General features: G+C 34.9%; 1 protein-coding gene across 1 annotated transcript in view; it reads left to right on the plus strand.

Moving 5' to 3' along the window:
• The window catches only part of IQCM (IQ motif containing M), a 410,973-nt gene that overhangs the window by 104,811 nt on the left and 279,389 nt on the right, over positions 1-26,773 (plus strand). Inside the window, exon 7 of the mRNA XM_049770870.1 lies at positions 17,158-17,248. Within this exon, the coding sequence (XP_049626827.1) occupies positions 17,158-17,248 (91 nt within the window). The remainder of the gene's footprint in view (positions 1-17,157; positions 17,249-26,773) is intronic.

The raw sequence follows: 26,773 nt of genomic DNA on the forward strand, positions 1-26,773 counted from the left end.
TTTCCTCTGAAGTGATTGGTCTGTTTAGACTTTCTAGATCTTCCTTTTCCAGTCTTGGAGGAGGGTGTTTGTCCAAGAATCTGTCGATTTCTACTGGGTTCTCTAGCCTACTTGAGTATAGTTGTTCATAATATGATCTCATGATATGTTGTATTTCTTGGGGTTCTGTTGTAATCTCTCCCCTTTCATTTGTGATCCTAGTGATTTGGGTGTTTTCCCTCTTTTTTTTGGTGAGTCTCGCCAATGGTTTGTCTATCTTGTTTATTTTTTCGAAAAACCAACTCCTGGTCTCATTGATTTTTTGTATTGTTTTCTTAGTTTCAATATTGTTTATTTCTGCTCTGGTTTTTATTATTTCTTGCCTTCTGTTTGTGGTTGGATTTCTCTGTTGCTGTTGTTCCAATTCTTTGAGGTGATCTTTTAAACTGTTGGTTTTGTTGTTTTCCTGTTTCTTGACATAGGCCTGTATTGCTATGAGTTTCCCCCTAATTACTGCTTTTGCTGTGTCCCATAGATTTTGACATGTTGTCTCTTCATTGTCATTTGTCTCAAGGAATCTTTTTATTTCTTCCTTGAGTTGTTCTTTGATCCAGCTGTTGTTAAGCAGCATGTTGTTTAGTCTCCAGGTATTAGTTTTCCTCCATTGCTTCTTCTTGACATCAATTTTAAGCTCTGTTGCATAGTGATCTGAAATGGTACTTCTAATTATCCTTACCTTTGTGATCTTACATAGGTTGGCTTTGTATCCTAAGACATGGTCTATTCTGGAGAAGGTTCCATGTGGGTTTGAGAAGAATGTGTATTCTGCTTTCTGGGGATGGAGGGCTCTATATAAGTCTGTTAGCCCTAAATCTTCTAATTTTTCATTTAGAGCTCTTATTTCTTTGCTATTTTTCTGCTTGGAGGATCTGTCCAGTGGTGATAGTGGAGTATTGAGGTCCCCTACTATTATCACAATTCCCTTCATGTGTTTCTCCAGGTTTGCCAGTAGTTGCCTCACATATTTTGGTGACTCTACATTAGGTGCATAGATATTGACCAGGGTTAGTGTTTCTTGATCTAATGTTCCCCTGACCAGTAAGTAGTGACCCTCTTTGTCTCTGATCACTTTCTTGAGGTTGAATACAATTTGGTCTGATATAAGAATGGCTGTCCCTGCTCTTTTTTGTTTTCCATTGGCCTGAATAATTACTTTCCATCCTTTTATTCTAAGCCTGTGCTTATCCTGTAGCTGTAGGTGTGTTTCTTGCAGACAGCAGAAGTCCGGTTTATTTTTCCTAACCCAGTTCTCTACTATGTGTCTTTTAATTGGAGAGTTTAGTCCGTTTACATTTAGGGAAATTATTGATAGAGAGGACTGTTGTGCAGTTGTATTGTGTGGAGTGGTTGTTGTTACAATCGGGGGTTTGGATTGTGTAATTCTTCTCTGAGTAAGTGGCTTAGGATCGGCTTAGTTTGCACAAATAGTTCAAGTTCATTCATGTTTGAGAATGTTTTTAGTCTGCCCTCCCATATGAATGATAGTTTTGCTGGGTATTGGACCCTGGGTTGGAAATTTCTTTCATTCAGTCGTTTAAATATATCATTCCACTGTCTTCTTGCTTGAATTATTTCAAATGGGAGATCTGGTTTGATTCTTATGTCCTTTCCTTTGTACTTGAGGTTTTTTTTCTCCCTTATTGCTTTCAGGAGTTCCTCTTTCTCTTTGTTTTTTGCCATTTGGATTATTATGTGTCTTGGTGTGGGTTTATTGGGGTCTACTTTATTAGGGACTCTCTTGACTTCTTGGATTTGTCCTGAATTGTCTTTCCAGAGGGTGGGAAAGTTCTCTGTTATTATCTCCCCGACTACCTGTTCTACCCCCTTCCCTATTTCCTCCCCTTCTGGTATACCCACAATTCTTAGATTGTTTCTTTTGTCCTTGTTGATTAGATATTGGATTTTTCCTTCCAGTGCTTTGCCTTTTATTTCTTTGTTGGTTTCTTGATCATTTTTTGATTGCAGTTTTCCTTCGAGTTCTTCTATGTGCTTCTCCAACTCTGTGTTTCTGCTCGTAAGGCTTGTTACCTTGTCTTTTAATTCCTTCACTTCTTTTTGTATGGACTCTCTCATGTTCTTTGACATTTCTTCTTTAATTTGGCTGATTCGTTCGTCCATGGATTTTTTTATATTCGGTTGTTAGGGTTTTTTTTTAATTCTTTTAGTAATTCTTGCATTTCCTTCCTCATGACTGCTTTTAGGTCTTCTTCCCGTGGATCTGTGCGCTTTGGTGGACTTGGAAATTTGATAGGGTTTGTCATGGTGTCTCCAGTTATTAGCGATTTCCTTGCTTTACGCATTGTTCTTTGTATTTAATGGTGTATTTTGGAGTGCTGTGGCTTCTAATTTTGGCCTGCTTTGGTCCCCTTCCTGAAGGTGTTTCTAGAGGGGCCTGTTGGGTGAGTTTGTTGGGCCTAGTCCTTTTTCCTCCCCTTTGCTACCTAGAGTGCAGCCTTCCTGCAGTGGGTCTTGTCCCTTTCTGCTCCTTATTTCTGTCAGCGGTGCAGTTCCACTCCTGGCCACAATGGTTACTGGCGCTGTTGAGCCTAGCTCTCAGTCCCCCCTCCTTTCTCTGGGAGTCAATGGAGCTCCGCCCCCTCCACGCCTCCCTTGAAGGGTTCCCTCAGTTCAACCCTTCAGGCTCTGTCCTCACCCTTGGGGAGTCCCTGGTCCACTCCAGGGTCCAGGGAGGTGGACTGCTCTAGTTCCCCTGCGAGACCAGATGGCTGGCCCTATCTCTCCCGTCTGTTCGGGTCGCTCAACTTGACTTTCTAGTCACCCACCTGGGGGAAGGGAGTCACTCAACCCTCTCTGGCTGGCACGCAGGGGTTCCTTGGGGAAGGGTCCGTCCCAAATGCCGCGCGCAAAGAGACAGAAATTCCCTCACTCACTCTTCCAGCCGGCCCGCCAAAGGGTCCGACCCAGACACCGGCGCAAAGAGACAGAAATTCCCTCACTCACTCCTCCAGCCGGCCCGCCGGGGTCCCTGGGGAAAGGGTCCGACCCAGACACCGGCGCAAAGAGACAGAAATTCCCTCACTCACTCCTCCATCCGGCCCGCCAAAGGGTCCAACCCAAACACCGGCGCAAAGAGACAGAAATTCCCTCACTCACTCCTCCAGCCGGCCCGCCGGGGTCCCTGGGGAAAGGGTCCAACCCAGACACCGGCGCAAAGAGACAGAAATTCCCTCACTCACTCCTCCAGCCGGCCAGCTGGGGTCCCTGGGGAAAGGGTCCGACCAAGACACCGGCGCAAAGAGACAGAAATTCCCTCACTCACTCCTCCAGCTGGCCCGCCAAAGGGTCCGACCCAAACACCGGCGCAAAGAGACAGAAATTCCCTCACTCACTCCTCCAGCCGGCCCGCCGGGGTCCCTGGGGCTGTACCAGACTTTTTGATCCATTTATCCATGCTAAGGCATTTTTGTTTTCATATCTTAACTATTGTATTAGTGTTTCAGTTTTTATTAATAATTATATATTATCCTAATAAATCACATTACATAGAATTATATGTAATATCAATAATAACATTAACAGCATATCAATAAACAATAATTATATATGATTAATAATATAATTACTATCATAAATGATATAATCAATAATAATATTTATTATTGTTTCAAGTGCCAATAGTTTTCAAATGAATATATTTTTGATGAGAAAGGGAACTAAGAAGTGATATGACTGTTAGTTTTGGGATTTTCTTATTTCTTATTTTTTCTAAAGAGATATCCATATTGCTTTCCATAAAGGTTGAAGCAGATTTCTACCAAAATTGAATGAGGTATTTTTTTCTCACTGTAACCCTCCTGTCCCTGATATTTTTCAGACTTGTTGATACATGTCACTATCACTGGAGTAAATTGATGCCTTGTTGTTATTTTACCTCATCATAAGTGACAATGAAGACTTTTTCATGTGTCTAATGACTATCTCTATTATTTCTCTGGACATTAGTCTGTTCATCTCCTCTCTCCATATTTGGATAAGATTAGATTTTGGTCTTGTTAAGGCCTCTGAGTACTTTATATATGTTGGATCATAGTTAGCTCTTTATTTGATGTGTCCAAATACTTTTTCCAATCCAGTAGTGTGTCTTTATTTTAGCTTGAGTTTCTTTTGCTAAGTAGAGTATTTTAATTTTGCTTTGGGGCAACGCCATGTGGTTCCCAGTGGTTACTTGTGGCCCTGTCTTCAGGAATTACTCCTGGTGGTGTTAAAGGGACCACAGAGATGCCAGGGATCAAAGCTAAGTTGACTATGTGCAAGGCAAGTGTCCTCCTACCCACTTTACTATTTTTCTCTTCTTTTATGTAGGAACTTTTTCATTTGATGTAGGGGCCTATTTCAAGTACAAAATGTCTTGGGAATCTCTTTGAGGCACTTGCATTTGATCTAAGATTTAAAGAAGGGAACTAGCAGTATGCAAGTAAACAAAAGGCATAATATTAAATGTCCAAGTTTCCTAGTATAAAACATTCACACTGTAGCTTATTTCAAGATACTAAAACTTGACATCTGGATTGAAGTCTTTATGATCATTAAACAGTCTACTCTTAAACTGGTGCAAGCCAGCTGCAGCAATCACTTTAGCAATATGAAGAACAAGCCAGGAAGTGACATGGGATAGAAGTTGGATTTATTCAAGGTCCTAAAAAGAAAGCATTGAGGCTGTAGGTAATGGCACAGGTGATAAGGACAGTGATGTGAAATCGGGCAAGAGAGATGGGCAAGGATCATATGTGGCACAGTCTTGCAGTGAATAGGAAGAAACTAATTTCTAAGAATGGTGAAAAGTAAGAAGTGATTTTAAGTTATGATGGGGCCAGAGTGGTTGCACAGGGCGTAAGGCGTCTGCCTTGCATGTGCTAGCCTAGGACAAAACACTGTTTCATCCCCCAGTGTCCCATATGGTCCTCCAAGCCAGGAGCGATTTCTAAGCACATAGCCAGGAGTAACCCTTGAGTGTCACCAGATGTGGCCCCCCCCCAAAAAAAAAAAACAAAATAAAAAATAAAAAAGAATGATGTTATGAATGGATTTTCATTTCAGAAAGATTGACTTCTATATATATAAAGAAGTAAATAAGGCTAGAGGAAAAACAGAAGACTAATCAGAAAGTTATTTTCAGTTCAGGCAAATGATAATGTTGGCTTAGACTGGGTTGTTGCTCAATTCCCTTCCTTCTCTAAGTTGCATTAGGATAAATTTTCTTGCTTCACTGACTTTGAGATTGGCCATGTGCTTACTTTGGCCAGTAGATGGTGAAAAGACCATAGATGATTAAAGTAATGAATTTAAATGAATTAGTGGTTGAGCTTGTGTTTGATGTTCCTTGGTGTTCCATGAAAAGACCATGACTAGGTAACTGGATCCTGACAGTTGCCTTTTGGAGGTCCTGACTCACTGCCTAAACCAGAGTTGCTCTGGCCAAATCAAAGAAATTTGGGAAAAATAAAACTTAAAATAATAACTCAAGTTTTCAGATTAATTCAGTATTATTGTGACAATTGTGGTGTTAGTGAAATGTTAGATAAGTGGAACAATTATGTTCAAAGATATGATTTACTGACATGGGAAAGAACCTTTTCCAAAGAGAAAATTAAGTTTGACTGCATATATTTGAGATGCTATTGACACTCATGTTCATAGTAAGTTAACAATGCATGAATTTAAGATTTTAAAGACAGGTGTGAGCTGGAGAATAAATTTTTGGATTTGTGTATTGATATATGAACACATTTTCACAAGGAATTGGATGAAATTAGCTAAGGAACAAAACCAAAGAAGTTATAATTTAACTGATAAGAACAGATACTACACATTGGTGTAGGGAAGTGAATACTGGTGAAGAAATTTATGTTGAAGTATTATATACCTGAAACTGAATTGTAACTGTAATTAATGGTAACTAAATAAACTTGAAAAAAGAGAAGTTATTATTGAACCCTGTTAACTTTAGTATATAAAGTTCTGATGGAAGATTCAACCAGAGATTAAAAACAGCTACTTGGGTAAGAATATGTTATCACATAATCCTTTCACAGTACAAGCAATATTGTCATTAAACACTGATGAAGCAAGGCTCAGAGAATAAAACTAATGGTTATGTTCAATGACCTAATTCTGTGAAAGTCATGAATCTCTATATAATCCAGATTATCACTATAGAGTAGAGTAAGTGGAAATGTTAATAAGGAAAATGACCATGAACATGGGATTTGCTCATTTTACTGCAGAAAGGAGAAAAATGTTTCCTGAGAAATGCTAAAAGTTTCCTGCAAAATCAGAATATTCTACCTAAAAGTGATAATAGCATGTGTAATGGGTAAAGCAGTATAAACCATGTGTCCAGATAATTAGCTTAAACATTTTTTTCCTGTAGAACAAAGAAAAATTGAAGACAGAGATCATTTGTTTTTTATTGTTATTATTAGTCAAGATGATGACATTAATAGATGATAGAGTAAGACTTTTGGGCTGGAGTGATGGATGGTACAGCATTTGGGGGTGTTTGCTTTGATTGTGTACCACCTGAGATTCATCTCAGCATCCCTTAGGTTGCCTGAGCAGTACCAAGAGTGATTTCTGAAAGTGCAGAGCCAGGATTATTCACTAAATACCACTGAGTGTGGCCACCAAAAAATAAAAAAACAAAGTTAAGATCTTTTATCAGAGCCTTGTCAACTTTCAACCAATTCCCTACTTTCTTCAATCTCTCTACATTTTTGGCTATGGAAGCAAATTAAATTAGAATTTTGTTTGTTTTGGGGCCACACCCAGTGGTACTCAGGGTTTATCCTGGCACTACTCTTAGTGGTAGGCTGTTGATAATTTCAAGAGACCCCTGATGGGATTGAACTAAGGTTGGCTAAATGCAAGGCAAACACTTTACCTACTCCTGCTCCAGCCCAAGCACCCTACCCACTATTGCTCCAGCACAAATTAAAACACCTTTTATACTAAAAATATATCAACACAAAACATTTTCTCAAATTATGTCCATACAATAATCCCTTAATTTCTTTTCTTGAAATTGCCATTATTGAAAGTCTATATTTAATATTGTCAGTCATTTTACTTTCAACCAGTGAAGTTCTGCTTCTCATTCCACTTTTGATTAATGTGTCCACAAAAATTCCAACTTTTTGAAAGGGATACATATCCCTTCTGTTTAAGTTATGAGATAAGGAAACATTAATTAATTTATTTAATTCCCTAGAAGAGGAAATTCACAATCTCCATATTTTCTTGCTTTCCTGGAGCCTAGCAGATTGTCACATGATAGCAGTAAATATTTGTTGAATGGATGATTAAATGCGTGGATAAAAACACAATGCCCATCCTCAAGAGACCACCAAAGAGTACACAGTATAGTGAGGAATTGGCATTCTATGCAACACACATGTGCTGGAAATTCCACAGTAAAAAAAATCATATGACATCCATCCAGCCCACACAGTGGAATGTGAAATGTCAGTAAATTGCAATCTGTCTTTTTGACTAATGAATCTGTCTATAAATTTGGAACATTGTTTGAGATTTTGTTATAATTGCTTTATATAAATTTGAGTACAGTTTTAATACTGGATTTTAGAAAAAAGATAAAGGTCACAAGTCTTTTTAAGTGATTTAATGCCTAAAATCTAAACTTTTTTTTTTTTTTTTTGGTTTTTGGGCCACACCCTGCGGTGCTCAGGGGTTACTCCTGGCTGTCTGCTCAGAAATAGCTCCTGGCAGACACGGGGGACCATATGGGACACCAGGATTCGTACCAACCACCTTTGGTCCTGGATCGGCTGCTTGCAAGGCAAACATTGCTGTGCAATCTTTCTGGGCCCTAAAATCTAAACTTTTATTTTTTTAGATGAAAAGAATCAGAATTTAACCCATGGGAATTATTTTCATATTATCATTTAGTCTCTTATGTGGAAGAAGCCCTAACACTCTTCTAACCAAACTAGTGTCATGATATAAAACCCCTTTCAACATATTCTTGTTGAAGTTCTGGGGACAAGTAGAGATCAGGAAAAAAAAAAAAGAAATGAATGTATATAGTACCTCAAATATCTGAGAAAAAGTTGAAAAATTTATTTATGTCACTGTCAAACAAAGTAGTGCTATAAAATTCTTTGTAAGTTAATAGAGGAGTTAAGTATTTTATTTATTGATTTATATAACAACCGTTTGATGAATATGTTAGCTATTATAAGGAAGTGCTGAATGTTCAGGGAGAATAATTATTATATTAGTCTGCATTATTCAAGTTTTTGATTAATAAGGAGGACTTGGATAAGTAAATGAGAGTTGCAAATTATTTCAATGTTATGACAGATCAAATAGTTTCCAGTGAGTTGAGTCTTGAAATATGAATGACTGTCAAAATGGATAAAAGCATTTCAGGCATTATTGAGAACCTCAGAATCCAAAATGGAAAGCAATCAAAAGAGCCATTTGAAAGATATCTAAGAGCAGAGTATCTTTGTTATTTCTGGAAGTATCTGCATATTTCTGGAGGCTATGAGCTTTTTTATTTAGTGAACCTGGTCTGAATACAGCACATAGAAAATCCCAAATGGCTCCATACCAGATGGGAAGTCAGATCAGAGCTGTCCTGTCCCATAATCAGAGCCATTTCAAAGATTATTATATCAATGGGACAGTAAACCAGGAAAAATAAAAGCCTTAATTTGTAGAAGGAAATGACAAAGAAGCATGACTGACACTATCTTGGACTTGAGAGTTTTCTTATCCATAACCACAGGCAAGCCCACTGGGGATCAAGCCAGAATCCCAAAGATCATATCTAAAAAGTATCTAAGGTCAGAATTTAGTGTAACATTATTGTGAGTTCAAAGTTTCCTCAACTGAATAGAAACAGAATTTCCATCTTGAAGATGAGATTTGTTCCTGATTGCATATAATTCTCTTTCCTATGATATAAATTTATATTTTTTTTAAAAAAGAATCACGGTTTAAAAAGAATTAGTTACTACAAATGAGCTACCTAGGTCTTTATATTTCTATATAGAAAATTATAATTACATACATGTTAGAGTTTGATATAGAATAAAATATTGCTTAATGTGTTTTTAAAAATAGCACTTATTTTCTTTTTTTACATTTAAAAATCATTTTAAAACCAGTGTAAAATATAGTGAAAATAAGTTTAAAATAATAGAGACAAACCTTGGAGATTAATGTGAAAATTAATTGCATCAAATCTGAACTAGAAATTTTCATGAAGACTTGATAAAGAGCCAAAGGTCTTTATAGAAATAAGTGATTTAAATAAAAACAGTTAATGTCTTAAATAGTATACTTAATATAGTTAAAGATAGAAATAGTGAACCTGTAAGGATATATAAAGAAATCCATCAAATGAAGCACAGCAATGAAAATAGGAGGGATTAAGAACTGTAGTAAAGATGCTGAGAATTTTATCATAAGTCATAGCCAGAATTTCTAAGTCCTAGGTGGGGACAAAGGTAGTTTTGGAAGAGATAATGGCCACTGCTTCTTGGATCCACAATTTTGAGCCTAAGATAGGAAAGGACAGATTGAGTTTAGGATTTTTATTGAATGAAGAGAATATTCAAAGTTTCCTGGGGAGTCATTGGCTGATTTTGGCACTGCGAGCATAAATGACAGCAGTAGAATATGTATGATACAATGAATACAAAAGAAACTGATGAGTTCATAAAAGGAGGAAGTGAAAAGAACAAAAAAATTATTTTAAGAAATACATTCTGGTTTATATATATATATATATATAGCAGAGAAGAGAATTACAAAACCCACTATATTATAATTACGTGTGTAATAGGTTATTCACATAAACTCAAAGTACAAACCTGAAATTATTTATTTTAACAAAGGGAAATTATTTTCATAATAGGAATATCTGGCACTTACCACCTTAACCAAATGATCAAATTTAGCATTGCTCAAATGTGAAATAATATGAAGATATATCATTTATTTATTCTGTCAAGTATTTTATTTAAATTTAGTTGTTAAAAAGAGCAAGAAGAATTCCTATTGTATATAATAATATTTATATAATTTAAATGTAAAGGGATAAAAAGGGTAGTAGTAATGCTCTAAGTCAGCACTGAAATAAAAAGATAAAACAAAATGTAATAAAAATTATGGTTTCCAAATTAAAAATATAAACAGGCAACATTAATTTCAGCAATAACTTTATTTAGTTCAATATGTAATATGTTTTAAATTAATTTATTATGACCTTCTTAGATATGTTTAGCATATCTTATTCAGAGTAGTCATAATTTTAAGCACGTGGTAGTCATATGCTGGTGACTATTGTATAGAGAAGTTTTAAGTTAAAGATGATATTAGAGCCATATCTAGTCCTTGATTAGAGAACCTGTATTTAAAAATATAAACATTCAGACTAGAGATACAATGCAAAGGTTTAATCTTGCATGTGGTCAAACTCCAGTTAAAGTCCTGTTACTACATATGGTACCCTAAACACCATCAGGTGTGAACCTGAACAATAAGCCCTGAGATGTAGTGGTGTGTGGAGTGAAAGTGTGTGTATGTATGTATTAAATTAATTATATTAAATTAAATATCTTTATATTAAAATATTATGTATTAAATATACTTATTATATATTAATTATATATAACATATATTTATCAGAGAAAGGATAAATGCAGATTGATCTCACTTATCTGTGTTATATAAAAGCAACAGTCAAGGGTCTGGACAATGTCAATTAATAGTGCACTTTGCACATTGGATTATAGACCCAAAAGTGGTCAGTTGTATAGTATGAGGTGAGGGGAATGACTCAGTTGACTAGAACCAAGAAGGTAATGTTAGTGGAAGTCTATGGCACATGAACAGTAGCTAAAGGAGGTAAAAACATGCACCAAAAAATACAACTGTCTGTCACTAGTGTAATGCTGGGATAGGTTGGGGGTAAGGAAGGTCAGACCAGAGGTGTCATAGGGACAGGTCTCTAAAATGCCATGTCATGGGCACTTTGGTGGGGGTGTGTGTGCAGTAACTTTGTCCACCAATAGTGTAAACTTAAATACTTTGTAACATTAATTCTTAAATTATAATAAAATTTTAAGAAAGCTTGAAATTCTTCCTTAAGATGACTTTCAATAATTACTTGCAAGCAGGAAATATGAATAGAAACATATTCAAATTCCTATAACAATTGAGTCTTCTTAAACCATGATAAAACTAAAATAAATGAATATAAACAAATGTTGTTTGAGGACAGTTAGGTGATTTTGTATAGACAGAAGATACTGGTTAATATAATTTAATAAATATTAAATTTCTTGGATAGCTATGTGGGAACTGTTTGTATAAAATATATAATAATGTATTCAATGTTAGAATATCATACTTTGTGAAAATTTCCTTCATATGATCCAGAAGAATAATTTTGTGCATGTATACTATAGGTTTATATATAAATATAAAAATATGTTTGTTAAATTATCAAGGGATATTACTGCCCACAGTGTAATATCGGAAGATTTGAAATTCTCTGTTTATGGTGAAATTAAGTTCAAATTTATGAAATGATAGTTTTAAACCCCATAGTTTGTAAATCCAAGATTATTGTATGGATGGAAGTACTTGGAAACCAAGGGAAGATACTATGTAAACATCAGGGAGATGATAAAGGTTTGTCTTACTAGATGATATGATGGGGAAGGATGGAAGGGATTTAATGACTAACTTGGGATGGTTGAGGTTGTCTGAAGGTTCTAGTGGTTTTCAGGTTATGGGTATGTGGTAGTCATTGATTGTGAGAAGAGCCTTATAGTTGGAATATTCCTGCACACACACACACACACACACATACACACACACACTAACACACACATGCATACACACACAGAGAGAGAATTTAGTTCTTCAAATTTGATAGTTGACAATGAACTGAGCAAGAAAGTTAGATTTTTTTGACAAAGCATACAGATTTTGATAAATATAGAGATGGTAAGAGAGAAGGTGAATTTAAGAAAAGAGTCAAAAGGCAGCAAAGGAAAGAGCTCTGGGCAACATAACAGCTGCAGGTGGTCAAAACAAGCTAAACCCAGAATGGAGAGCAGTGAAATTGAAGGAGATTGAATGATGATTGATTCCAGGAACGAAGGAACGAATGATTGATTTCAGCTGGCCTCTTAGATGACAAGGTAAATATTGTTAAGGACTGCTATTTGACTGCCAGTTCTAATGGCTTCTGTTCCATTTGTTTGATTTCATTACAAAAGTTCCAATTACTCATAATTTTACCTGCATTTTATTTTCCTAGTCTCTTGCTAATTTACTGTTTATTTAAGCCAGAAGTGAGCTTTAATCTGTTTTCCAGAACTAAAATTACAGAATTTCATATAATTAGTTCAATGACTAGATTTTACATAAAGAAATAGGAATAAATAATCATTAGAGATATTATAATTTGCTCCATGTCACACAGTCTTCTTACTCATCTAAATGTTTTTTACACTAATTTGAAGCAATGTTGTATTGTTATATGGTTTAATGCCTTTCTCCTTTAACTGTATATATACAGATATAAATAAGATATAACTGCATTATTTAAAAATAAAATACATATCTAACATGATCTAGTTAAATAGTACTGTATGTAAATGACTTTAAGTTTGGCTTTTAAATAAATTTGCCCAGGAGTTAATAAGTGTTTACTTCAAAATGGTCACATTTATTTTTGTTGATTATTATAGTATCACAATTTTGTTATTAAGATTTGATAAAAACAGAATGAAGATGGAAAAATAAAGTTCCCTGAGTATTATGCCATCTCTCACTTCACAGATAGGTAATAAATTGGGATAAGTGCTAGGATAGTTTGGACTATATTAACCCCAGATACTAAGTGGCTTCATGGTTAATAGTTTTGTTTTTCACTCACATTGCACACACATCACAATGGAGTAACAGACTTCAGATCTCTGCCATTTGGTGCAGGGTAAGCACAGGGTAAGCACAGTGGCAGAGTCAGCTGGAAGATTTAAGATCTAGAACTTGGAGTCATTTTATCTCATCGGTCTATAGTCTCTGAACAAGAATGTGATAATTTAGTCACATGGCCTCAACTGAATTTTAGCAGGTATGAAAGAACACGTATGTGGATAATTAGATACTAATGATCTCTACTGTAGTATGAATTCTTCCATATATTTTTCTTGGGGTTTGCGAATTAGTAACACCAATACATTCAAGTTGATGTGCTTTTATATGTTTAACAGGAATAGTATCATACCAAGTTAGCATTAATTTTTATACATTTTTTCCAAAGAACCAGAATAGAGTCGTTTCTTAATTATATCTTTCCTTTAGAACTCACCAAATTCTTCATGCAAATACAGAGAATCTGTATATCTGCTCATGCCTGAAGTTCCTAGTTTGTGTTCAGGTGTGAGCATTTGCAGTCTCTTGATTTATGTTGACTTCTTCCCCATGTCACTTCACTTATAGCACAATCTTCTTCCCTGAAAAACAAAGTAAACAAACAAATACACTTTTTTTTTTACTAAGGAGAAACTTGATTATATTAAATTTTGGAGTGTATTTTATTATTTTATTTTATTTATTTTTTTAATTTAATTTTTATTTTGATCATAGTGGCTTACATATTGTTGACAATAATATTTTAAGTACATATTTACATAAAATCAGGGGGGATTTCCATCACCAATTTGTCCTCCCTACACCTCCGTTTTTGTCCTACCTCCCATATGCTCTTCCCTCACCCCTAGGGCTACCAGAATATGTTGTTCCCTCTGTATCTAGCCTAATACTTAGTAGTCTTGCACCTGTTTGGTCCTAGTGTCTCTCTTATTTCCCCCTCTAACTGGGGGCAGGACTAGCTAGTTCAAGTTACGTGGTTTTGTTTGAGGAAGGGAATAGTAGTAAACTGGGGTAAAGGTCTAATACGCAGAAAATAAGCGGAATTCTTCTAGAGGGTCTCATCCTCAGTTAGAGAGACGAAGGAGAAAAAGGTGAAACACTCCACCAGTTCAAAAAGAAGTGTCAACTATCCAGTGAGGACTCCAACAATAATGCTAAGCACCACCACAACAAAAACAAAAACAAAAAAAAACAAAACAAACAAACAAAAAAACCACCACGGTCTTGAGATAAGAAACATGGCAGAGTATATAATGAAAGAAAAGAAAATAAAAGAAAAAAAGTGTAAATGGGGGCAACAGCTTCAATAACCACACCAAAACACAAAAATCAACCAAAAATAAATAGTTAAATATAATAAATGAAGATAAAAATAATATATATAAAAAGATAAATAATATTTTGTGTTTTGTTTCTTTCCCTCCTGCCCTGGCACAGTAAATATTGGGGTCATTCCAAAAGGAATTCACTTGGCCTAAGAGATACTTGTTTTTAATGGTCAGTTGAACTTCCATCACTGTTTTTCACAACTATCATCTTCATGACTGTATGATTCACTCTCTCTCTCATTGGATTGTACATCTCAGGATCTTTCCCAATTGTGCTTTATTCCCAACTTCTCTACCTTGATTTTTCACTTTTAGTTGTGCAGTTCATTGAGAGTAATGCTTGTTTTTTTGATTGTCAAATCCTACGATTTTTCTCTCTAGAAATTAATGTATTAATTTTCACTAATAAATTCCTTAGATAAATTAAAACATTATACTTCTATATTATAATGATTAATAATGAAAGCTTCTGAAGATTAAAACAAAAGGGGTGACAGGTTTTTGTTTTGTTTTAGTGGTTTTTTTTCATATGCACAGCAAAAGGTGAAATATAAAGGAAAAACCTTTGGCCTAAAAGATAGGGTCTCCCTATCCAGGAAGCAAGGATCTGGGTATACTAAGTCAGAACCCACCTTTTTCATAGAACCTTGGGACACAGATTACTTTGTTTTATCTCACATTTTTCTATAAAAATCAGAAAAAAAATGGGGCCAGAGCAGTAGAACAGTGGTAAGGCTTTTGCCTTGCACATGGCTGACCCAAGGTGGAGCTGATTCGATCCCTGTATCCCATATGGTTCCCCAAGCCAGGAGCAATTTCTGAGCAAATATCCAGGAGTAACCCTTGATTATCACCACGTGTGGTCCCAAAACTAAAAAAAAATTAAGAAGAAAAAAAATGAAATGTTGGAGGCCTGGGGCCAAGTGGTCTCAGATGCATTGGTGGAGAAAAAATAGGACAGAACTAAATATCCATGCCAAAGCCAACAACAATAGAATCAAGAGATCAACTTATAACAATTTAAACAAAATGGGCCTGTCATACTGGCAGGCCAGGGGGGAAAGTATGGTGATATAGGATGCATTCTGGGAACATTGGTGGAGGGGGTTGACATTGGTGGGGGGATGTCCCTGATTCACTGTATATCTTAAATCCAACTATGAAGGACTTTGTAAAATCACAATGGTTTCAATAAAATAATAATAATAACAATAATAATAATAAAGAATGGAAATTTCTATAATAACTGCTTGGGTTTAAATGTTGGCTTTCCCTAGAATCTTAGTAAGTTAACAACTATTTCTTTGCTTCAATTTCTTCATCTGTATAATGGGTATAATAATTGTACTTAATTTGGGGGGTGGATGTGAGAACCAATGGATAACCCATTTAAAGCAATTAGCACCTGATGGTGGAACAAGTTTTTGTAAATATATCCATTTTTAAGAATCAAACAAACAAAATTTATTTCTCCTCATCACATTCGTGTAACTTGACTTTCCTCATAGTGGAAGAGTTTTATATAAAGTATCTTTCAAACTCTGTGGCTATCATAAAGAGTTAACTTAGACACCAATTATTTCCTTAGCTGACTAAACACACAAGACTCAAGAGCACGTAGACTGAGTAAACCAGAGTTATGAAGCGTGATAAAGGTTTGACCTTTACTCTCTACCTTTACAAGATCTACAAGATCTTGGGTGATCTGTTTTCACTCTGTGCAAATGAAATAATTACAACACATCACTTCCATATAACCTCCTCCCATCCAACTATACACCTTGACAATATACTGGTGTATACTTTAATTTATTTAATGCAAAGTCTAGCGAACATATCTGGCATATTATAACCAGTGCATATTAAAGTTTTCTATTATCCCAATTTTTATATATTTTATTTTTCATGCATTTTAAATCTAAATTATATTATGCTTTGGATTGTGTTCTACTGTTTGTCACTTGTCCGTAGATTTTCTTTTTGTCCATAGATTTTTCTAAAGCAATTTCATATATGGATTTTAAAGATTTCTTTAATAGCTTTAGTATATCTAAGCTAATAGCTGGAAGGTGCTTAATGGATGTGTAGAGTTTGATTGTTTCAAACTGTATTAGTTCTGTTTTTTGTGCAAAGTAGAAATTCATTGGTCCTCATACTATATACATACATTTTTCTTTAGATTTTTAAAACTAGGATTTCAGAGTGGGTTCAAAAGAGTAAATTCAGTGCTTGCACATCATTGTTGGTAATGCTCGGTGGACTGTGTGGTGCTGGGATTATCCTGAGGCCCCCACATCACCAATATGCACACTTGCCCTTTAAACTATCTCCCAGGCTCTCAACTAGATTTTTTTTTTCTAAAGCAGAACCACGGCCTTTGTAGGACTTCAGACTTAACTCTGTTGATGGTATTTCTGGAGCACTCAATGTTCCTGTTTACCTTAACTAATGATTGTTCAATTATTTTAAAATAGCCGAGTCTCTTTTATAAACGTGGCCTGATGAGGATAATGCTGATAATAATGCTGATATGTATAAAAGAGGTTGTTTGTGTTCATTGGTGTGTGCTATGCTGTCGCGAGTGTTTCCCTGGGAGCTGTCTTCCATCTGATCTATGCAGTTCATTTACTCTGTACTTTCTTTCCTAAATTTTAGTAATTGCAAAACATCTGAGGATCATGGGGTGGGGAAAAACACTCAAATGTGTTTTTAGAGTATCTTTGTGTTAGTAATTTTGGGGGAAGAGTATTATGTTCTTTGTTATTAAGAAAATCAGTGATTTGCAATTTAATTTGAGAATTGCACTTAAACATAGTGGATGTCAGTAAAATTTTCTTTTTTTTAATTTCAGAGAACATTAAATTGAGCAAAATCATGAATGATATTGATTCAGTGAGTAAGAAAATGGAGAAAGAAAAGAAACTTCAGAGCAGGAAGAACAGGTACTATGTCATTAGCGACCCTATAGAAAATATATACTTTTCTTCTACTTTGTAAAACATGTGCTGACCAATTGTCATGTTTTCTCAAGTCCATTAACACCCTAGGCATGAGGCTAATTTATCCTTCTGCTCTAGTCCCTCAAAGTGTATCAATTATCAAAATTTTAGTTTTCAGTTCAATTAACTTTTGAACTAAAGGAAGTCTGAGTAGTTAAGAAAAGCCATCTGGGTTTTACAGTGCATAAGCTATATCCAATTTGTGGCTTTCTTGAGAAAAAAATGCCATATTTTATGATAATATTACATAAGTTTAGAATTTTAATAACTCATCTGTAGCAATTATAAGCAAAGTTAAGTTATAATTTTTCTATTTTAATTTAATACTTTTAAGTTTGTCTTTTTTTTTTCCAACAGAAGGTGAGGCTGCTCCTATAGAGCATTTTTAAGGCAGGAATTTAGAGTGTTGCTTCTGCCTTTCAAAGGTGATGATGGGTCCATTTTCTTAGTACTCCATAATATAAAATTCATCATCTTCCAGCTATTTTTTTAATCTCTATATAGCTATTGGACTTAAAGCCATAGATACAAGCTTTAAAAATCTTTGAGCTAATTTTGTAGGAACATTATATGTGTAGAATGTTAAATGCTGTCTTGTTAAAATATATATTTTACTGGCTTATTTTACATCCATTCATTATGTAATGTGACCAGAAATTTGGGGTAATTGGCAAAGTTATAAATAATAAGTATGTTAAAAATGTTGTCAAAGCTATAAAGAATATTGTGGATCGGCCAACATTTTTTTGGTATCAACTTGTGCTTAACACTAGAGAATTCATACTCAGAAGTGGTTGTTTTCTTGGTTTAAGTTTAATGTGATACTCAAATTGTAAAGAGTAGAATAACTGTTTAGCTTTACATATTAGAGATTTGAATTTGTCCATGATAAGTGAAGATATTAACCAAAAAGAAATAGTCATGGTGGGAATTAACCAGTTTAAGAAAACTGATCTTCTGCCTTTATTTAATTGAAGCTAACATATAATTGGGTCCAACAAGAGTGGTAGCTATTGAAAGAGCAGTTGATAAAGCAATTTAATCAGATGACATAGAATTTTAAGCAAGCCTTTAATAACTTGGAAGTCAACAGATCTAATTTGAGAAGCTGTCATTGCAATAGGCTTAGGTAGACTTGATCATTCCAAGGAGCACAGTAAAGACATCAGGACAAGTGGAAGAGTTGTTCAAAGTAAGTCTGATCAGGTATAATATCTTTCAACATGTTCTCAAGAGAGTTGAGTATTTTCTAAAGAATTGTTTCTTTAGCAACTGATGGAGATATAGGTCTCTTGACACCCACACTCACTACTTACTAATGAAAACATGCCTTACTTAATGAGGAAGATCAACACCCTTTGAAATTAAGAGCAAGTGCATGTGCTTTCAATGCCAGCCCAGGGCATACAAAAACCATAACGTCTATCTACCTCTTCTGCCTTTTTTTTTATTTATAGCTAGCTTGTGGCAATAACTCATTTTCTACCTTAGTAGTTAGCTGCATTCCATTAATATTAGAAGTGTGATGGGATAGAGAGGCAGAGACAAATGAGTATTCAGGGGACATGGTGCTGACAGTTTTAGAAAACCTGTGTTTAACTAGACAAAAAATGTTATGAAACTGGGATTTTTTTTGGCATGTTGTTTGCCACATAATAAAAAAAGAAAACTAACAATGAGTACTTGAATAACAGAAAGAAAAATAAGAATTCAAGGTAGGCAACTGGCAATGCAGACTGGGTCTAGGACTAAGAATCATGAATCTTGCAAATTTTTGTGAGGTGCTGAAACGTTTCTGCTCAAGACAAATAGAACCCTTCAAAGGAAGTTGTATATAAATTATTTACAATTCTCTTGAAGATATCTCGGAAAACACATAAAGACAAGTCTAACAAAAGAAAAATTTTGGATAAAATATAAAGAAATATGATAGAATCTTACAAATGTTTTCGTTCCTCTAATTTCTCTGACTTGCAGAGAGCAAACTCTTTTCCAGTTTAATTTCAAAGAAGTAGAAATCCTCAATGTATCTGTGAATTCTAAATTCAAAGATGACTTTTCATAGACCAACATATGTTTCTTATGACAATAATGATAAATGTGAGTGTATTTAAATATCCATTTTACATCAGGAAAATTGTTGACTTATTTATCAGAGTTATTTTTTTAGTTGATACTCTTTGGTGCATTTGACAGTCTGACAATTGCATTGGGGATGGGGAAAATATTCAAGCTTCTGGGTTAAACATAAATGTAAATTTTAAAGTAAAGCAGTGTGGACCAGAACTTGTGTAGGGTTAAGAAAACTTGGGGCATTATCTTGAGGAAAGAGAACACTTCACATAACAAAGAGGGGTTGAGTTCATATTTGAAGTTGAGAGAAAAAAGGATGAATTTTTAACATACTTACTTCTAAACACATATTCAGCCCACCACCCCACAACTGTATATTTTCAAGGTCATAAAGGGGAGCAGTAATTGCTTCTTTGATTAAGGACAGGATAAGGGATAAAAAGAAAAGCACATCTTCTATAGTTTTAAGGCCTTCATAGCTCCTTACTTAAAATAATATGCATTTTGGCCCTGGATCTATTAGCTTATATGGGGGGAAGACATGCCTTTGATGTGTGAGGCCTTGAGTTTGATCTTCATCACTCCCTGCCCCATCTTGTAGGGCAAGTTAGAATCACCTGTTAAGCTGCACTAAGGGGCTTTAGCAATAAAACCTCAGGGTTGTACCTCAGTTCAGTATCAATAGAAGTGGGCTTCCAGAGTCTCTGGGGAAGGAATATAACATAAAATTACATAATTAATGTCAAAGCACTTCACAGGAGGGCCAAAGTGTCTAGATCACTTTAATTCCTCATGCCAAGGTGACAATTGTTGGTCATGCTGAGCAAAGTAGATTTAATCATTTTGGGGAGTCTTGACTTACAATTGCATTTTTGAAAACACATCCTATAATTTAGACAAAGGACTCCGAATTTCACTGTTTTATGATACCTGAAAGTTTTCTGTTATATAACAACTAAAATTTAGGATATTTGGATTTATTTAAGTAATGAGCATATTATTGATAATGATAGAATTCCTCATGGCATCTCACATTTGAGTTGAAATAATTCATTTAGTCATAATATTAGTAAAACCATTTCCTTAAGTAGATAAATTATTGATTTATATTCAAATCTTTTGTTACCTCTATTAGATTAGAGATGGTAATGTTGTAGAACTAAAAACAACTTTGTAAATAAGAATAAGATCTGGAAAGATTATTAAATTAACAGGAAATTATTGAAAAAATAGATAGGTACAGATTCTTGATTTAACCAACATGAAAAGATAAAGTAAGTTATATAAATAAGTGTTGGTTTCATTCTTAGTAGCATAAAATAATTTCTAGAATTTCAAATAAAATTTTTCAGAGGTCCCTAGATATTCTCATATTTTCTTCTGACTGTCTATTTAGTTCTTTGGAGAACAGTCTGGGCATACACCATGGATAGGACTTAGACTAATTGATCCTCTTAGTCAATCATAGTCTTACCATCTGTTGAGTTTCTACCATGTGCCTTATGTCATGAATGCAGCAGGATAATCATCAGGTCTTTCTTCATATGCCTAAGTTTGTATTGAATTAATAAAATAAATATTACACAAATTTCAGAACTTTTGGAAGCATTAATATAGCATAATTTCTTTTCTTCATTTTTTTTTATTTGGTTTTTGGGTCACACCCGGCAGCACTCAGGGGTTACTCCTGGCTCTATGCTCAGAAATCACTCCTTGCAGGCTCGGGGGACCATATGGGATGCCGGGATTCGAACCACCGTTTTTCTGCATGAAAGGCAAATGCCTTACCTCCATACTATCTCTCCGGCCCTTCTTTTGTTCATTTTCTGAGGACCACACCTGGTGGTACTCAGGGTTATTCCTGACAGGGTTCAGGGGACCATATGTTGTAATGGATAGCAAACCTGGTTTGGATGCATGAAAGATAAGTACCCTTATTTCTATACATCTTTCTCTCCCAAGTACTTACTTGATATACTATTATTTTGTATTTAATTTTTAACAGTCATAAATTAACATTTGTGGGATCTGAAGAACATATTACTTTTAAAATTGCACCTTAAATGTTTTAGGAGGTAGAAGATAACTCATTTTTTTTTTTTTGGTTTTTTTTTGGGTCACACCCGGTAACGCTCAGGGGTTACTCCTGGCTATGTGCTCAGAAGTTGCTCCTGGCTCGGGGGACCATATGGGACACCGGGGGATCGAACCGCGGTCCGTCCAAGGCTAGCGTAGGCAAGGCAGGCACCTTACCTTTAGCGCCACCGCCCGGCCCCAGATAACTCATTTTATGTATAAATGTTACCATATCACATATACTGCTAATATATATTTTAATATAATAATAATTTTATTTTGACCAAAGTGGATTACATATCTTTCACAGTAATATTTTAAGTACATATTGGCATTAAACCAAGAGAATTCCCACCACCAAAGTTGTCCTCCCTCCATCCTCGTTCCCAGCGTGAATCCCATTTCTAGGCACTTATATATAATACAAGCAAAATTAGGTATCTGAATAAATATTCAAATACTTTTATTATTTAATCAATGAAAAATAACAGAATTCCAAGTATCCAATAAAACAAGATTTATAATCAGTTAAATATTATTTAGTCAAAAAGGAATATGCATGTTTGTACAATTATAAAGAAAAATAAAATAGAAATTTTCTTTTTCTCAGGATGTTTTTGCCTTTTTATTTAAATTCTATTTAGGCACCATGATTTCTAACACCTTTAATGATAGATTTATGCATAAAACATTACAATGCCTAGCTCTCTACCAGAGTGTTCACTTCTCTCTGCCATTGTTCAAAAATCCTTCTTTCCTCATAATGATCCTCCCCACCACCAACTTCAGACCTCTTCTTAAACTGCACACTAAAGTCAAATAAAAGTTATCTAAAGACCTCAAAATCAGACACAAACCCTTAAATTTTATTGAGGAAAAACAATTATAGTAATTCATGACATTGAATCTAGAGAATCTTCAATGATTTTATGCAAATGTCTAATGAAAGCAAAGATAAACAAATGAGACTACTTTAAACTAAGTAGCTTCTATACACAAAAGGAATAATGAGTAGTATAAAAGAACATCCCATAGGCTGGGAGAAAATATTTGCCCACCATTCATCTGTCAAATGGTTGATTTCCAAGATAGATACATCACTGTTAGAACCGAAAAAGAAAAAAGCACAACACTATCAACTTGGGGAAAGAAATTAACAAAACTTCCTCAAAGAAGATAGGCATAAAGATGGCCACAAGGTATATGAAATTAAGCTCTGTATTGCTTGTCAGGGAATTGCAAGTCACAACAACATCTCACACTAGTGGGATGGGCATGTATCATAAAGAACATAAACAATCAGTATTGGCATGAATGTAGGGAAAAGGGAACCTCATTCGGTGCTGGTGGCAAAGTTGACTGGACCAACCTCTTTGCAAAAACAATTTGGATACTTCTCAAGAAACAAGGACTTGTATGTCTATATAATCTAGCAATTTCACTTCTTGGCTTCTGCCCCCAGGAGGAATCAAAAAACACAATTGCATTTATCTCTATTTATTGCAATACTATTGACAGTTGCCAAAATCTGGAAACAATTCAAATGTCCAAGAATAGACTAGTCCATGAATAAACTATCACACCCAAGCAGAATGGAGTACTACTCAGTTATATGAAAAGAGGAAATTTCACAATTTGATGTTCTACAGATGGATCTACAGAGTATCATGCTGATTTAGAAGGAGAGGGACAGATACAGAATAATCTCCCTCATATGTGAGATTATAAAAATAACATAGTAAGGATAACAAATGGCTAAAGGCAACGAAAACTGAGATCTTAATTTCAGTTAGGAAGCTTTCCATGATGAGGGTAAGGTAGAATAATTGGTTGGGGAAGGAGACAGTAGGACAGTGGTGGAGGGAAGCAGGCACTTGTGGAATGTGTGATGCTGTAATGTTTTATGCACTAACAGTATTGTAAATCACGGTGCAAAATAAAAAATAAAGCAAGTTAAATAAAAAATAAAGAAAATAAAATAAAGTAAGTGAAATAAAGTAAGTAAACTTTGAGTATAACAGGGAGGGCATGGCTCATTTCATTTAACATGTTACCTTTTAGTTTCGTCCATGTGTTGCAAATGGAAGGATCTCATATTTATAAACAAATAGTATTTCATTATATGCATTTACATATTTTTCTCATTCATAGTTAATGGGAAATTAGTTTCTTTGGTTATTGCTGATAATGTTAATACTGTTTTTATTGTTGTTTTGTTTTTATGAGGCAAGGGGTGGATGCTAGTAACTGAGATCAAATGGTGTGTCTCATGTATACATGCCATAGGTGCTCAACCATTGAGATTAGATCTTTATATTTCCTAATGTCTGTGCATCTTATCTGTTTTTTTAGATTCAACTGACTTAGCTAAAGATCTACATTAATGATAGGAAATCATATAACTTAAAATCATTAGCAAAATTGAGAAGAAAAAAACATCTTTTTCATATATTTTTTTCAGAAAGGAAATATTCTTATTTGTTATTTGTGCTTAAAGCCAGAAAAATGTGGTATTATTTTAATCAGCATTGACTCAGCAACACTCACACTCATACTTAAAGTGCAGCAGGTATAATACCTGTTTGTAAGAATCTAGTGCCTATCTCTGGGATTAGTATGTAAACTTGTAGTTTACTTTATACAATGAGACAATTGAATCACAAAAGCTCTGTTTTTCTGTTTGGAAACAGTTTTTTCAACTCATCTGTCTTTCCCAACATCAACCTTGACTTATCCCAAGAAAAATCCAAGACTTCCTCATTACTGAGAGACCAGGGTGAGTTCCACTGCCATAATGCTGGTATGACTGAAATATTTATTATTTTGCATTTAAAGTCAAAAGATAGTATTGAACAGTGATTTTGCTTTATGATCACTTTAAATGCTCTATAAAAAGATGAAGAGATTTTAGAAACAGCTATTCATGATATATTTTATTTATTTATTTATTTATTTATTTATTTATTTTTTGTTTTTGTGTTTGGGTCACACCCAGTGCTACTCAGGGATTACTCCTGGCTATGCACTCAGAAATCGCTCCTGGCTTAGGGGACCATATGGGACACTGGGGGATCAAACCATGGTCCATCCTAGGTTAGATGTTCTACCGCTTATGCCACTGCTCTGGCCCCTATTAATGATATTATTTTAAGTTTTTTAATTTGAATTTTGAGAGGTTGGACATGTTGAGAGAGAGAGAAAGAGAGGAGAGTGATTATTGAAAGTTTTAGGGAATTAAAAAAAACCCATTCTTATTATGCAGCTGTCAGGAGAGATGAAGTTATGAAATTTTCCTATACTTAGATGTACCTGGAATCTATTATGCTGAGTGAAATAAGTCATAGGGAGAGAGATAGATTTAGAATTGTCTCCCTCATCTATGGGTTTTAAGAAAAATAAAAGAATTTTTACAATAATTCCCAGAGACAAAAGAGAGGAGGGATGGAAGGTCCAGCTCACAACACGAAGCTCACCCACCAAAAAATGATGAGTACAGTTAGGGAAATAGCTACAATGAGAACTATCATAACAATGTGAATGAATGAGGGAAGTAGAAAACCTGTCTCAAGTGCAGGTGGGGCTGGGGTAGGGAGAAGAAAGATTCGGGACATTGGTGTGGGAATGTTGCACTGGTGAAGGGGAGTGTTCTTTACATGAATGAAACCCAACTACAATTGTATTTGTAATCAAGGTGTTTAAATAAAGATATTAATTTAAAAAACCCATTCTTGTAATTTGAATAGTTTTTCTACAGTTATGCTGATTTGAGGGATTGAAATTATCCATCTATGTTTCCTCCTGGTTAGGCTCAGGTTACCCTAGGAGGCAGATTCAAACTCTGTTGGCCATGTACATGGTAAGCTCTTTACCCATGTATTATTTTTCTGGATTTCAAAGTATTGTTTTTTTAAAAAACATAATCTTCAAAATAGAGATGATTTTAGAATTCCTGTAAGTAGGGTTGAGAAACCCTCTGGAACTTGGTGAGCTGCTTAAAAACTTAGGGCATTATTGATTTGAAGGAACTATTTTGTGTTACACGTTTTCTTGCTTTTTAGAATATCATTAAGAGAAAACTCTTCTAGTAGAGAAAACTTTAATTTTGGAAGTAATTTTGACAATCTTTTTGGAAAAAATTCTCTCAGTTTTAATGGCATTAGGTCATACTTCCCTTACCTAATGCCAGATGTACAGCCTACACATTAATTTAAATCTATTAATATTTGTAAAAGAACTCTATGAATATTAAACTTGCAATAGGTCTGAGTATAATGGCCCGTAGTTAACATTTAAAGACTTCATAAGCCACCTCTAACATAGGATTGTCAACCAATGATAAGATCCTGAAAATAAAATTTAAACATCACAGAGGCAAATTCAGTGTGCTGTGCATATAATTAGCATGTGGGAGACAAGATGAATTCCTGTTACTGCCTGAAATTTTTACTATAACAGTTGTACTACTATCTCCTTTTTAATGTTCAATAGTAATTATTTAGGTTTATTTCCCACTTTTACTCTTTATCCCTTTTTGCCCCTTTTTGTTGTGAAATTGCTGTAGTTAGTTCTACTAATGTTACTGTTTTCTTTATTTTTTTAAATAAAAACTTTATTTAAGCAACATGATTACATGCATGATTGTAGTTGGGTTTTAGTCATAAACATAACACCTTCTTCACCAGTGCGACATTCCTACCACCAATGCTCTCCTTCCTCCTTCCCTTCACCTGCCTGTACTCAAGACAGACATTCTACTTCTCTCACTCATTAACATTGTCATGCTATTTGTTATTTCCCTAACTGCACTCAACATTCTTTGTGGTAAGCTTCCTATTGTGAGCCAGTCCTTCTGGCCCTGATCTTTATGGTCTCTGGGCATTATTACAATAATGCCTTTAATTTTTCTTAAAACCAATAGATGAGTGAGACTATTCTGTGTCTATCTCTCTCCCTCTGACTAATTTCATTCAGCATAGTATATTCCATGTACATCCATGTATAGGAAAATTTCATGACTTCGTCTCTCCTAATGGCTGCATATTACTCCATTGTGTATATGTACCACAGTTTCTTTAGCCATTCATCTGTTGAAGGGCATTTGGGTTGTTTTCAGAGCCTGGCCATTGTAAATAACACTGCAATGAATATAGGTGTGAGGAAGGGATTTTTGAATTGCATTTTTGTGTTCCTAGGGTATATCCATAGGAGTGGTATAGCTGGATCATATGGGAGCTCAATTTCCAGTGTTTTGAGGAATCTCCATATTGCTTAACATAAAGGCTGGACTACATGGCATTCCCACCAGCAGAGAATAAGAAT

The sequence above is a fragment of the Suncus etruscus genome, chromosome 3 (assembly GCF_024139225.1).
Source record: "Suncus etruscus isolate mSunEtr1 chromosome 3, mSunEtr1.pri.cur, whole genome shotgun sequence".
NCBI classification, from domain to species: Eukaryota; Metazoa; Chordata; class Mammalia; order Eulipotyphla; family Soricidae; genus Suncus; species Suncus etruscus.